The sequence below is a fragment of the Pelecanus crispus genome, chromosome 1 (genome assembly GCF_030463565.1).
Source record: "Pelecanus crispus isolate bPelCri1 chromosome 1, bPelCri1.pri, whole genome shotgun sequence".
Lineage (NCBI taxonomy): Eukaryota > Metazoa > Chordata > Aves > Pelecaniformes > Pelecanidae > Pelecanus > Pelecanus crispus.
Window position 1 is genome coordinate 153283652 of NC_134643.1, and position 15147 is coordinate 153298798.

A 15147-nucleotide genomic window follows, 5' to 3' on the forward strand; every position below is an offset into this window, starting at 1 on the left:
TGTTAACTATATAGCTGGAACCAAAGCCAGCCAGTGCCTCCCATAGTGCCTAGTGTTGAGGGACGTCCTGATTCAAAGGATAAAATAAAACATTCTTGGTTAAAAATTGAGAATAAGGTGCAAGCTTAGTACTTTTCATTCTAGAAGCACCCAAATGTCTCAAATACTAACCATAATTCAGAGAATATTGATGACAGTCTTAAATTCTAGTTAGGAGGAGCATTATACTACACACAGATAGGTCTGCATTTGGAAAAAAAAAAAACCACCACGGAATCAGGTATGGTTCAGAGATAACCATCATGCTAATCAACATGCAACTGTGAGCACTGGTGTATCTCAAGCCTGTAATTACGACATTACACCAATTCAAAATTCAACCCTAGCTGGACACCTGAAATTAGTTTAATCTCAACTCTAACATGGTCTCTATGTATCATATTTGTTTTGTCATTGTTTCACAGACAACTTTCATATGAATAAAATCAGTAAAATGTTTAAAAAAAAAAATCAAGGCGGGACGGGATGAACAGACAGGTTTGTTTATGCCATATGCAAATGCTAGAACTTGACCATTTTAATTACTTTAACAGATCAGAATTTCAACCATGACAAATGAAGCCGTAAACAGGAAAAGAATAGTCTAGAAGCAGCAACAAGCACGTTTTCACAAGGTTAGAGAAAGCACTACTTGGTTTCTAGTTTGACTTGACTAAGGCCATTGGAATATATCATATGGTATGAGAAGCTGAAATTTTTAAATTTTTTGGTGAGAAGTAGAGTCTCCAAAATACTCAGTGCAGAAGATTTATTTTTTGGTTTAACTTTCCCAAATCACCGTGTTACTTACATATTTTTAATTATTTTCCCATTGCATTACTCCTCATCACTATTATCAAACATTAGCTTGTGATACTACAATGCCACAGGGAAATGTGGTTCAATTTCCATTTCAAATGGGTTAAGGTTTCTGAGTAGAATTATAACTTTCATACTGGTCCTTTCTGTAACAAGAAAGCAAAGAGTTTGTGGAAGAACAAGCACAGTGCAGGAATTATTCCCATAGAAGAAGAGATCCAAGAAGCATCATATGGCTATAAACGACATCTTCATAAAGATGAACTGAAATAAAGTATATTTTGATTTGCCCTTACAGGAGAGACTTTGGGTTTTGCTAAAGATTTGTTCAAAACTTTTTTGCATTACAGAAACTGTATGTCAAATTCCATTTTTACTTTTGAAAGATGCAAATCAATACAGCCATAGGATAATAGTTTCTATTAAGTGTCCCATTACTTTTATGCCATTATTGCAGTATATATATCAATCTGCTCTAAGCTTTTTTTTGAGAATGAAGGGTAGTCAACTGCATCAGCCGCGAACTCTATAGTTTCACTCAAATAGCACAAATGGCAACACCCCCTTTAGTATAACAATCGGCCTCCTACATTTAATTTCCATTTGAAAAATGCATCTGTAATGTCTCAACAAGCAACATAGCAAAGTAGCCATGAATGCCTTTTTCTTCTTTGACACATTTAACTATGACAGTAAACGTGTACAAACAGTAAGAGGCACCACAAGACCAGATACATATACAAGCAAACACCTCAAGCACAACAGATTCTTGCCAGACCCAGGCTATTCTCCACTAATTCGAAAGTGGACCAACTACAAAAATACACCCACAAACACAATCACAAGCAGTTTGTCCTACACTTTGAAGTAGGATTATGCCAGCAGTATGATGAACAATCAAAAACTAATACATACTATTTATGTGTAAATGTCTGCTTGAGTTTTAAATAAAACGGCCCTCTCACCTGGCACTCTGGTAATTTTGTGTGCCCAGTGAGAGCCAAGATTGTGGGGCAGGGAGGGAACACCCAAACCCAAACACAGATACTGCATGCACACAAGTTTCACTGATTTGTTTTCCTACAGCTGTTTCTACCTCTTCTCACTGAAAGGGACTTCTATCCCAGTGGCCCCAGCTCTTCCCCAAGACTCCCATCCACACCCCCGGACCCTCTGTTCCTCTGCCACTATAACCCCAACCAGCAGAACCAGTGTTCAGCCCTTGGCACACAACTCCTCCTATTTTCCCCCACGTATGTCTTTCCATACACATACTTCTTCCATGCACTAACAGCACCTGCCTTTAACCACTAGCAAAAGACAGCAGCGCTGCAGCAGACAGAGCTCTGCGCCCACTGCGTGGTCAGCAGGAACGTGAGCAGTGGCTGCCCGGGTAGCAAAGCCCAACACTGCTGCTGAGTTCCAGCCCTTCCCTCCATGGGGCCAAGCAGAGGCTCTGTCCTGGTTCCAACGGCCTGTTTCCTCAAAATGTATGGGAATACAGGGTTACCAACAACACCAAATTTCAACCAAGCGAGGACGACAGACTTAAACATTATGAAGGAGTGACAGAGGGAAAAAGAGGATACAGCAGCATGTCTTAAGGCAAAAGAAGCTGTAGTGACATTTCATCTTTTGAAAAAAGTTAATCACAGCCATCCTATTTTTATTATCCAAGTCATTAGTTAATCATTATGACTGCACCAGAGGACAACTTAAAGCCATTGGTACCGAATATACAAACCTCCTGTGAATGTCCTAGAATCAATTTTTCTCCTGCATGAGGACAAACTCTCAGCTTCACTCAATTCAAATCTTTGATCACTACCATCTACACATAGCTAAAATACCACAAACCCCAATGCAGCTCATCTCTGGATTCCCAAAATAGAAGAGAAAAAGTCTTCCGTTCAGTTATAGCTTGTTCCAAGTTAAAAACTTTATCAAACTAAGTTAAATACAGTTAGGTTTAAAGCAACATATTACAAATACAGGGCCAAGCATTAGTCTCTTTCTCAGTGTCTCCGTATACTATAAAATTGCACATTTATTGTATACAACTGCCTTCTCAATAAAGCAGTGTGGAGGAGGAGAACAAGGGAAAATGAGCCCTGACCTAAAAAGGTCATCTCTACCTATGAATGTGTGTGCCATTTACATCAGAAGAGAAAACAGTTATTCTACCATCATGTGTCTACACGTGGGAGTTTCAGAAATGTCTCCCCTATCTCTACCTAGAGCCTCCCTGATCAACATATAAATTTGTGCAAAGCAATTATGTTTAACCCTGACACTTCCATGCAAACAAGCTCTACAACATGTGCACCTCTATACATCCTCCAGAATGTGACTAACAGCACATACACCAACCAACTGGGCAGTAACTGAGTGGTTGATCCCTCTCAGACATCCCAAAAGCTTGTGGACTATTGTGCAATTGCTCAGCAACTACTTATCACAAATATGCACTTACATAAGACTTCCCAAAGGTGTCACTTACTGCGCACACTTAAACGATCTCTGTGTATACAATTGGGATTTCTGGTCATGCAGTAACCTGGTCAGCAACATGATGCTTGTGCAGCAGCATCCACCCATCTGGGGCTAACAGGCTCTGCATCTGAAGGATTTCTGCCCAGGCAAAGACTTCTATGATGAAAAATAAGTCATGTCCAGGAAAACCCAGACGTATGTATCCCAAACCTTCTCCAAGAATCATCATATTATATGCTCACACACTGTTGAATATTCAGAGCTCAGATTTTGAGAGTTAAGATACTGTGTATTCTCACATGGATTAACTCAGCTACAGACCAATGTGGCAAGGAAACAAAGCACACAGGAAAGTAGAACCATGACACAGAAAGAAAAAGCAACCATTCAGTTCTGACAGCCTGAAAGCTTCTGAAAACTTCACGATGATTTGCTTCTATCACAGAACTGTCAATAACTCTGTGAGTTTCTGTACATGTAAATCAAGACACTCTTACTTTAAACGATTCCTTTCCCTCCCCTCAGAAACCAATGAAACATACCCATAAAAGCCAGGAACTACAGCAAGAAAAGCTAGCTTCCTAAATTAAAATGAGATTAGCAATGGTAGATCCACAGCCATATGCTTAACATTTAAAAAAATTAGAAGAAAATTCATCTGTCAAAAAATAACTGGTCAGAAGAGTGCTACCACCTCACAATTAGCAATGCTATTCTAAAAGCCGAAACTTTTAGAAACTCTTATTAGCCTGGGCACAAAATTCAAGCATTGCCAAAGTTTGATTATTGTTTCCACACATGCTAGTGGGTTGAGGTTGCTGATGATCCTTGTTTCTTTGTGTCTTGACAACTGCGTTGAACAAGCTCTGTTTCCAAGAATGTATTCTTTCTAACTTGTCCTTCTTGCAAACAAGTCTGGATCAAAGCTTCACCATGCTCCCACATTGCTACAAATTAACAACCTTGTAAATCAAATGTGATCCCCTCACGTTTGTTTTTTTCAAATCTCTCTCCAATAGTACCCCTACAGTTTGTCTCTAGGGGCTGTGCAACTAAGCATGAGGACTGTTTATTTGCACAACTCCTTTACCAGTAATTTGTAATGGAAAAAAGATGTAGTTTGGTGCATTTCTAAACTGTCTGAGGAAACTTACATGTTCATGGCATTGATATGTAAGACCATGATCTGTCTGTGGTCTACAATAGCAACATTTATGCTTGATGAACACAGGAAACTTTTAAATTATTTTTGAGCATAAAATAGTAAAATTATATACTGCCGCAAGCAAAAAAAGGGTTTCTGTTGTTTACTGTTAGATAGATGGGTGGCACGTCTATCAGAAGCATCCACAGGAATAGACAGAAAGCTGCGTGAAAGCCAAGGAGACAACCAGAAAAGCAGCTGGAAGCACAGCTCTGAAAGACTGTCTAGAGTAATTGCTTTTTAGGCAGAGACCAGCCGGAATAAAGCCTTGCTCCACTTTCTATTCATTTTCTGCCATGTTCAGGAAAACAAAACATAGCGCATTATAAACAAAACTAAATTATAGACTTACCAGTGTCTCATCCTAAAAAGAAACAACTTGTAAGATTCTAATCCTAAAGATTGTATCAATAATGGAAAAAGCTTTTTGTTATCCAGGCAGCAAAAAGTCATGATTACATGGCAGGAATATGGTTACTGAATAAGATACTACTCTGAACCATGGGGGTGAGAAAAAAAAGAAAAAAAGAAAAAAAAAAAAATCACACTTGAAAATAAAAACAGGTCACTTTTTGAGATTTTTCTAACACAACATTTTCCTAGCTATAGAAAGGGCTGTGGACATTAACAATAAAAAGTTAAGTGTATCTGCTAAAATAGAAGGAAACATTTTATGTATTTTAAGGGATCAAATTTTACAGTAATAAAGGGCAACTCTCACATATCTCATGCAAACATCAATATTATTTAGTAATGAAATGCACTGGCATGTTGCTCTTGGCACATGAAGAGATAAACTTGGCAAAGGTCAAGAATACCTACTACAACTTAGGTTAGAAGGGACTTGTAAGGGTCATCTAGTCCAACCCCCTGCTCAAAACTAATTTCAGTAAGATAGCTTGCTTAAAGCGATATCATTCCTGCCAGCTGTAGGTCTTCCCTACCTCAGACTTATTCTGGGATTGTCATATTGACTTTAAAAACCACTGTAACTCATTCTTCTTGTGCTAGCCTAAATCTCTATTGGTACCAAACGTGGTATTGGTGTATTTTACTTGTCATCGTTGGTTTAACTTGTTCTTGAAAATGCCTACATGGAAATTCTTCACCCCTCCCAACAATCTACTCCAGTATGTAACTGTACTTGCCATTACAAAAACTTTTTCCACTACCTAACCTTGTTCTCCCTTTCAATTTCAGTTCCTTATATCCTGTTATTCACTATGGCCACAAACAATAGATTATATCTTCTTTTTCTTTTTTTGGGCAAGAACTTTTAAAATATTTGAAAATTATCTTCCCGTCTCTCTTCTCACACCTTTCCTTTAACCTAAGCAATGTCAGGACACTGACCCTTCCCTTACATTGTAGATTTTCTAGATTTTTGATCACTTGTTGCTCCTTTGAACCCCACCTAATGAATCAATTTTCTTTGCAGTGCACCATCCCAAAGTGGACACAGTGCCAAGCAGAGCAGAAAGACAACTTCCTCTGTCTTTCTGAAGTAGTAGACTTCATACTTCTTTACTTCCTTAACACCCCTTTTCTGTTCAATTTCTTTTGTTTTCTGCAATAGCATGATGACTCTCGCTTAGCATACAATTTACAGTAAACGGCCATTCCTAACATCAAATTTCTTCCCCATTCTTTATGTATACATTTGATTTTCTTCTGCTTTACTGCACCTCATGGTTTGTCTGGGGCACTTTCACCTACCTTCAACTCTCCATTCACACCCCTTCCTGACTAGGTCTCCAATTTGCATAAGTTATTTTAAACTTCAATCTCTCTGCCTACCTTCACTGCTCCTCCCAGCATGGTGCTGTTTGAAATTTAGTAAGAAATCTCTCCCTCTCATCACCCAGATTCACTAAGGAAAATTATCAACCACCACCAAAACCAGGACAGATCATCGCGAAGCCATTCTTGCTCACTGTTGAAAATGTGACCATATACCTATTGCAACTACTCTAGGAAGACAAGTTATTAGCAAGAAGATAAATACATGCTGACTTACAATCCATTGCAAAGGTTTCTTAGTAGATACATTCATAGACTCATCTCTTACAGTAGAGCTGTTAGGGTATGAGCAGGTGGGTCAGATGCAACCTTCTTTCCTGGGTTGCCTAGATTACTCATATGATAGTCTCTGCATGGGAGTAGCAACCAGCGTTTTGGAGGAGTCATGCAAGCATAGAAGACTCAGGCTGAAGAAGTATTAAGAGAAGACACACAGAGCGAAAGTACTGCCTTTCCCCAACTCTTGAGGGCTGTGCCACAATCAAGAGCAGTACCTCAAGATGTTGGCTGAGTCTGGTCACATTAAACGCTCTGGTAGCAACCAAGTTTTAGAACACCATAAGCTGTCAAGCTAACCTAGCTAGCAGGTTAGAAAAAAAGCAAGGGGACACGGCAGTGCTGCAAAAGGCCGTTTGGTTGTGATTCTTCCCACTGCAGCTCACCAAATTCACTGGCCTCATAGAAGTCCTGCTGCATCAGGCACAAGACAGACACAAAGGTACTGCAGACCTAAACGCTGCCCACATGAACAGCTGGGATATATGTCTTCTGCTCGATTCACTTGGGACAGAGTTCACTACCTGCACAGGACCCTCAGTAACCATTCCAAACCTACATTCCTGATTGGCCCTAATGAAATTCAACTCCTATTTTTAATATCAAAAAGCTATATGCCAATTTGTCAGTTTTGGAAACCAAGCTTGAAATGTATTTTAGACAAAGACTGGAGCAATGTTCATGTGCTGGTGTTAAAAAGAAAAAGGAAACTCCTATTTCCTTTAATTTCAGCTCCTGGAATATCTGCAACAGAATTTCCAAAGGAAACCAATGCTTCCCTTCTATTTAACAGGAAAGAAAAAAAAAAGACCTCTCTTCTCCCCCAAACAAGCTGACTGGCATAAATTGTCATATGTGCTTTCTACTTTAGCATCCTGTCCCACCCCCTTCGCCTGCCTCCACTCTTCCCAGTTTGTACTCCATTTAATTTTGATTGGTCGGTCTTAATCCACATCAGTGTGAAATCAGCACATAACTCTGAAGATCAGAATGTGCAGCCAAAAGACTGTAATCAGCATTCACTCCAGTAACAGCTTCTCTTAGGATCAAAGCATAAACTAAGGTGGGTTACGGTTGCAAAATACTAACATGTATCTCTCAGATTTCTGATCTATTTTTAAAGAGAATATTTGCATAACCACTGTGAAGGAAAAAAAAAAAATTGTATCTCCTGTCCTTCTTGCCCTGCTTCCTCCATGGTTCTGTAGGACTCTTCTCCCTCTGGGAATTAATATTCCTGGTTCTTACTCCAAAATTTTCCACCATTGGCTGAGGCCTTTTGTTTTAGTCTCGGTCAGGTTTTCTTATGCTTGTTGTTAAGTTTAGATATTTTTCAGCACTTGTGATTATTGTGGCTGCCAAATAGCATAGTAGTTCTAATTTTATGAACACAGCCAGAGGAGAAAGATAGCAATGGTTTTATTATACAGCCCAGGCCATTTTCTCTCCAAATGAGGGAAAACATCATGCTTAAAACAAAGCAGTAGCTCCAACCATCATTACTTAAGTACGAGTGAATATTCAGCAAACTAGGAATAAATATCTTAAAGATATCTTAAATATCTCAAAAGTAAAAGTCCTCTTGGAGGTCTTCCCGTGTGAATTTAAACCAGCATACCAAAATAAGCCATCCTCATACAGTGAAGAGATCCTATGGTTACAACACCCTTGGATGAACTGAAAAACAGAAACTTTTTCAAGTAAATCTTCATCATTAAAGAAGAATGTTTTACATGGGAAAAAGATGACATACACTACTCGTTTCAGATTGCTCTGAAAACTACATAGTTTAGACAATCCTGAAGGGTTAAGTTGCATCAGAGTTCTATGACACATACTCCACACAGGTCCTCATCACTTCAGGTAGCCAAATGCCTTCTAAACATGACACAAGACACTGCCAACTACTGTCTATCACCAAGAACAAATGATGCATAGTTTAAACAAAAAACTGCGCCTTTTTTTTTTTTTAAATCAAAGGCAGCAAGATCAGAGTAGAACTTTAGGACTTTAACATGGGAAGCAAAGTGATGAGGTTGATGAATTCTTTGCTGACGAGTTTCATCCTACCACGCCTGCCCTAATTCAGTGAAGTTATTTACGTTCCTTACCAACTTCCACGCTGGTGACAGGCATCAGGAACTTTGCTGACCCAAGAAGAATAGGTTCTTGAGCATTATGTTCCGTAATGCTCTTCCTGGAACATTATGTACTCAGACCACTAGTCACATTAAAGATCAAAGCATCAAGACTACACTCTCTACATAACATATAACAGCTTTGATGTAATTTTTGTGATGGGTGTAATAGGTACGCAGTACTGGTTTGTACTGGTTAGATCTTCTTAAGAGCAGTGCCTTTAGGATAAAAAACCCGCTGTGTTTCTGTAGCTCACAAATGAGGTGGTGAAGGCCTGTGACCCTGAGCAGGTCAGTAGTACAAAAAAGCATGATTCAGTCAAAAGAGATGGTGTTAAGCATAAAGTTATCACTTGCATAAGAGCTCAGTCTTAGGAGGAATTCGAGGACCTCTTACACTGAAGTAACCGTGAATGTGAAGTGACTGCAGATCCTTTAAAAGTGCTCGTTCTGTGCACCAAAGTAATCTGCATTTCAGCAAGATTTGATTTCCAACATCTACTTCATTTGTGCTAACCATAGAACATTTTTAACTCCTAGAAAGCAGTCTTACAACTCTTGTTCATGAATCCCACAGGAGAGGTCTTTCCCAGGTGTATTAAGGGCTTGTACTGCTTCCTTACAACTCCAGTGCTTCTAGACATTGCATGGGTCCAGAAAATGACAAAGATCTTGGCTTAACTTTGAAGATTCTCTCCAACAACCAGAGGTATTTCAGTCAACCTTCTTCAAACACAGTTAACTTTAAAAGCAAAACCATGTAATTGGCCATTTCACCCAAACAGCAATATCTGCCCCGTGAAATGTTGTTTACATCATCAGACCACTGGGTAACCTAAAGCCATGCTGTTTCCAGTGATGGCACTTCAGACAGAGTATTTCCTTCAATTCCTGACAACTTCTCAGTATATCCTTAAAGTTTGTAAAGCAAAGATAAGTTCTTGCACTTTAAACTAGCACTGAAGCCTGTACCGCTTTGAAGTGTCTAAATCCTATCCTGCATAGAGTGGGACTAGGTATATTTACTAGAGGAAGACTAGAGGAAGACATGATCTACAAAAATATCACATCATCCCAGTCTTACTGCTATTCGACAAATGGTTCTGCATTTTAAGTGACAAATGGTTCTGCATTTTAAGTGACAATTATCCAAGATCTTAGTTTCTCAATTAAAATTAATCACTTGAAGACTGGATTAGGGTTGTTAAAAGCAGAAGCATAGTGCCTTGTTTCTAAAAAACAAAATTTGTTTTAGTTATCACTGAGAAGCTAGCAATTTGGGGTTTTGCTTTTTCTTCTAAAAATGTAAACAGTATTTTCTTTCCAAGTGTAGGCTTACTTTGCTGTCCAAAGACTGACAAATACCTACAGAAATCTAGTGCATGCCATGTAAATGTAATGAATAACAACAGATGATGATCAGAGTATGGAACACCCCATAGCCTTTCAGTGAATGGGAGCAGCAAGCACTATATTTGCTTCTGCGCCACTCAATAATTTGTAATGAAAATGTTATCAATGAATTAAGATACCATCCTTCCAGGCCTACTAAATGAACATAAAATGATATCAAACTTGTAAAAAAGTTCTTAATAAACACATCATCGGTTTCTAAATCTTTTCCACTGGTGCAGAAATGTCTCTGATTGAAAACATGGTACTAAATGAACTTAAATCTGTTTTGGTTTTAGACAAACTGTGCAAATTAATAAAACACTAAACATAAGTAAAAAGTAAAATAAAATTTAAAAAACAATATTCTATGTATAAATTTCTCTTGAAGTAACACCTTAAGAGCAAATTACCTAGACTGTAGTTTCATAACTGCAATTTATGATTCATTAACACATTACTGATGTCTTGCTACACTGATTTTTATTTAACAAATTACCATCTTAATGCTCAACAGCAAGATCTGGAAGAAGACAAATGCAGAACTTCTATACCAACATTAAGAAAGTATTGATTCTAAGCATTCAGAGGGAAAAAAAAAGGTATTAAAAAAAATAGAGCAGTCTGACCAACAAAAGCTTAAATTGTCACCAAGTGCCATATATACTAGTACTCTCCAAATGGCAGATTTTTGTTAATTTCTTTTAATGGAGACTTTTCTTTGTGTTACACTTTGACAAAAGAGAACAAGATTTGTAAATCATATGTCAAGTAAGAAAGAAAAAAAGCATGAGAAAGAATTTTGTAGATCTCTATCTTTGCTGAAGTGAAAGCAAAATTCTTGTGAGGTTCTTCAGCAAGAAATGAATCAGTAACATAAAATCTAACTAGAGAATGTGGTATTAGCCAAAATGAATATTACTTACAGTGCTATTCAAATACCCTTTTCTTGTCAGTCTTTGGCACGTCTATACTTTTGTTGTCCAATTAAAAGATCTATACATTACCACAACCTTGAGAACCTGACATTTTTCTGGCTGCTTACATTCAGAAGGCTAGCCTACCGACCAACTGCTACAGCAGAGATCACACCACAAAGCACCTGCTCCTCCAACAAGTGCCCAATGGGAAAAAAAAATTTCAATATGCCACGGAATTCATCTGCTTCTTTTATACTTAAATAAGGGTTACAAGTTGGCTGTGCTACAACAGACAGGATTCCTGGAAAACCTCAGCTTCCTCTTACTGGACCTGAGGCACAACTGAAGATAATATTCTCAGCAAAACAGTCGGAACAAACCATGTAGCAATCTCACTTAAGACAGAATATGTGCTTTAAAATTACTTGATCTATGAAGGACATAGTCTACTACATTTCAAGAGAGCAGAGGTTTATAAAGAAAGAAAAAAAGAAAACCCACCAAACCAAAACCTTTCTTCTTCTAGAAACCATTGCTGAAGAAGTTTATTGGCTTTACTGAAGGACAAAACTGAAACATCTTCCTTGCAGTAAACAGTCCTGACCCTCAGAAAAAACAAATTTTCCAAGGTTCACACGGAGTGCAATGAGATCAACAAAGATACATAAAAAGGAAAAAGTCTATTACATACACTAGTTACTTGATTATTTCATGAGACTGCTCATATTATTATAATAGATGTATTTCCCATTGACCATTACCTGGTCAATTTGCTCATATTACGTTATTTCTTACATCATACTCTGACAAGAAATATTTTGCATTTCATTCAAAGACAGCAAGAAAAATCTTTCAACAATGTGGATTGGCAGTTTGCCAAGGGAGGACAGAAAGCAGCACCAAAAATAACATTCTCCAGCCGGGTCCATTGGCCATATGTTACATGGAAAAGAAAAAAAGAAAAAACCCACAACAAAAAACAACCAGAGACCATATGTTTTTCCAACAACTACAGACCAGGAAAAAAACCAACACACAACTATTTAGTCTGGACCATCCCCCCTTCCTCCAAAAGCAGCATTTGTTTTTTTTCAGGTACACTTTTTTTCTTTTTAAAGTTAATTTTCCTAAATCTACTAGCAGGTGTTTATTCCTCACCAAGGCAATACCTTCTGGAGCAGAGCTAGTCAACAAGCAATTTACAGATTGCTTACACACAGTAGCAGCAGTGCATACGCCTGTACTATTCATTCCTCTGCCATGCAGCCACATGAAGGTCAATTTGGTTTTGGAGCCTTTTACTTACCTTTCCCATTTTGCCATGCAGTATACCAGGACAAACTGAGGAAAGTAGTGATGAAAACTAACACGGTGGCCACAGTTCCATTTCGGAGCCTCATCTCATTTCAGCATCACACTTGTTTATGTTCTATTAGCGACGAGGACCTATCTGTCGGGCTTGCTGCAATGAAGTCAGCTGAAGTCCACCAGCAGCAGCTGGCCAACAGCAACACGAAACGTAGCTCTCACATATCAGAGGTATCATAAATCAATCCATTCCAAATTGTTGTAAGGTTTCTTATAGTTCTCATAAATTAAACTTCTCTTTATTCTTCTAGTCCTGTTAAAGAAAACAAAATTTTAACAGATTATGCCAAAAATACTTACAAGAGTCCCCCATGTACCAAAATATAGTAAAGAAATACTACTATACGCTCATTACTGTGGCTTACATGCATCCTCCTCGCACTGCCTCAGTCTCAACTCCAGGAATAGAACTTGTTAGATTAAGTTGTCTGCTTTCTGTTTGTTCTGTTAAGTTGTCTGTTTCTGTTCTGCTTTTATCTGGAGGAGCTCTATTTCACATTAATTTGGTCATTAAAGGATAAACATACACATCACCAACAATACAATTTTATCATAAACTCAAGGCAAGATCACGTGTCACTCTGGCAGGTGATGAACTGATATAAGAGTTGTTTTCAGGAAGTCAGCAACTCAAGGCCCAACTCCGAAGTACTCACTTAAGACAAAAAATCTCCAAAATCAGTGAGGCCTAATGTAACTGCAGCAGCAGAACCGCCCCCAGCAAATTGAGACCAGAGCTTTAAAAAGCATTCACAAACCTACATCATTCATCTTTCTCTGCTCACTGCAAGAGTATTTGATCCATTCGCAACCATTTTTTTCCTAGTTTAGCTGCAGCTAAAGCACTGACTACAGTCACACATGCAGAGACTTATCAATCTATACCAACTGGCAACAACCCAAAAGGCCCACAAAATGCCATGATATGACCATAGCACTACTCCATCTCCACCACACAGGCACAAGGACAAAAAGAAATTACCTACAGTTCAGTTTTATCCCAGAGGAAGGTTCCATATCCTGGGATTAGAAAATCATCAACTGGCCAAACACAGCCAGCATCTAACCACACTGTCCTAACTGAATAAGACAAAGAGAATTAGGGGAATAAATTAACCAACTTTAAAAGATGGGGGGGGGGGGGGGGGGGGGGGCAGATTTGTTTTCAAAGCACTAAATCATCCTTTACAGTAGCTCAAGCATTAACATTAGACATTCTTTTAAGGCACTGCCAGTTTTTCCCCACTATAAACGACATCTGATACAAGTATGCTACCCAGCAATAAATAACTTGCTTTGAAATTTCCTTGGAAGCAATCTCTGTCACACTCTTGCCTGGGTGCATTTAGGACAACAGGGAAAAAATACTTTTTGTTATTACGGTACCAAGGTGTCCTGGTTTTGGCTGGGATAGAGTTAATTTTCTTCCTAGTAGCAGGCATAGTGCTGTGTTTTGGATATAGTAGGAGAAGAATGTTGATAACACACTGATGTTTTTAGTTGTTGCTGAGTACTGCTTATGCTGGTCAAGGACTTTTCAGCTTCCCATGCTCTGCCAGGTGCACAAGAAACTGGGAGGGGGCACAGCCAGGACAGCTGACCCAAACTGACCAAAGGGCTATTCCATACCATATGACATCATGCTCAGTATATAAACTGGGGGGAGATGGCCAGGGGGCAGCACTCGCTGCTCAGGGACTAGCTGGGTATCAGTCAGCAGGTGGTGAGCAACTGAATTGTGCATCACTTGTTCAATATATTCTTTTATCATTATTATTATTTTCTCTTCCTCTGCTGTCCTATTAAACTGCCTTTATCTCAGCCCACGAGTTTTCCTTTTTTTTTTTCTGATTCCTCCATCCCACAGAGGGGGGGGAGGGTGAGCGAGCAGCTGTGTAATACTTAGTTGCTGACTGGGGTTAAACTACAGCACAAGAGATTCCAGTCAAATCTGAACTACTCTTCCCAAGCTTGTATGGCAGCACACGCTACCTTTACCTAAGAGCTTGCAAAACAAGACGTAACCAACAGGCATGGTTAACAAACGAAGGGAAGAGAACAAAGTTGCAGAACTACATGCTCTTGCGTTCAAATCTTGGTCACAACATCCAGGTTACAGAAAGCGTTTACCTTCAGACTATGATCATCTCACATGCAGCGCTAGTAACATGCTTTGCTTTGAGGAACTTTATGCACAGATAGGTTTGCGGCCTTAAACATTAACTGAGAAGTCACGTAGTACCTATGAGGAAGAGAATAAATGCAAGTACACGGGAAGCAGACAAAGTGGATGGTAAAATTCAGTAAGAAAGAAAATAACGAACAGGAATAGAAAGAACTGTGAAAAGCCTGACGATATGAAAAACCTGAATTCAACACAGTGAAAGATAAGGGCAACTGAGAGACCTATAGAAAGCTGACACAGAAAGCACGGCATGCCAGGAAATATCATCAGCACCTGCACTTTGAATAGGAGATGGACATGATAAAAGCCAGAAGGGTAGGCAGTAGTAATTACATAAGAAGATAAAAGTCTGGGTGAACTTTAATAGCAAGGAGAGGCAACGATCTCAAAACCCCAAGGTTCTGTAAGGCCTGTCTACATGAATTAACAGTTTAACACAGCTAAAGTGGCTCTGAAGCAAGGATGCCTAAACTGCAATCTACCTTTACCATTATTTTAGCAGCAGTCAGCTCT

The 15147-nt window shown here is 38.9% G+C and overlaps 1 protein-coding gene across 1 annotated transcript in view; it reads right to left on the reverse strand.

Moving 5' to 3' along the window:
• Positions 1-12692, reverse strand: part of MGAT4A (alpha-1,3-mannosyl-glycoprotein 4-beta-N-acetylglucosaminyltransferase A) — an 81410-nt gene extending 68718 nt beyond the window's left edge. The window contains exon 1 of the mRNA XM_075724741.1: positions 12388-12692. Coding sequence (XP_075580856.1) covers positions 12388-12481 — 94 coding nt within the window. The 5' untranslated portion in view covers positions 12482-12692. The remainder of the gene's footprint in view (positions 1-12387) is intronic.
• Positions 12693-15147: the final 2455 nt, after the last annotated feature.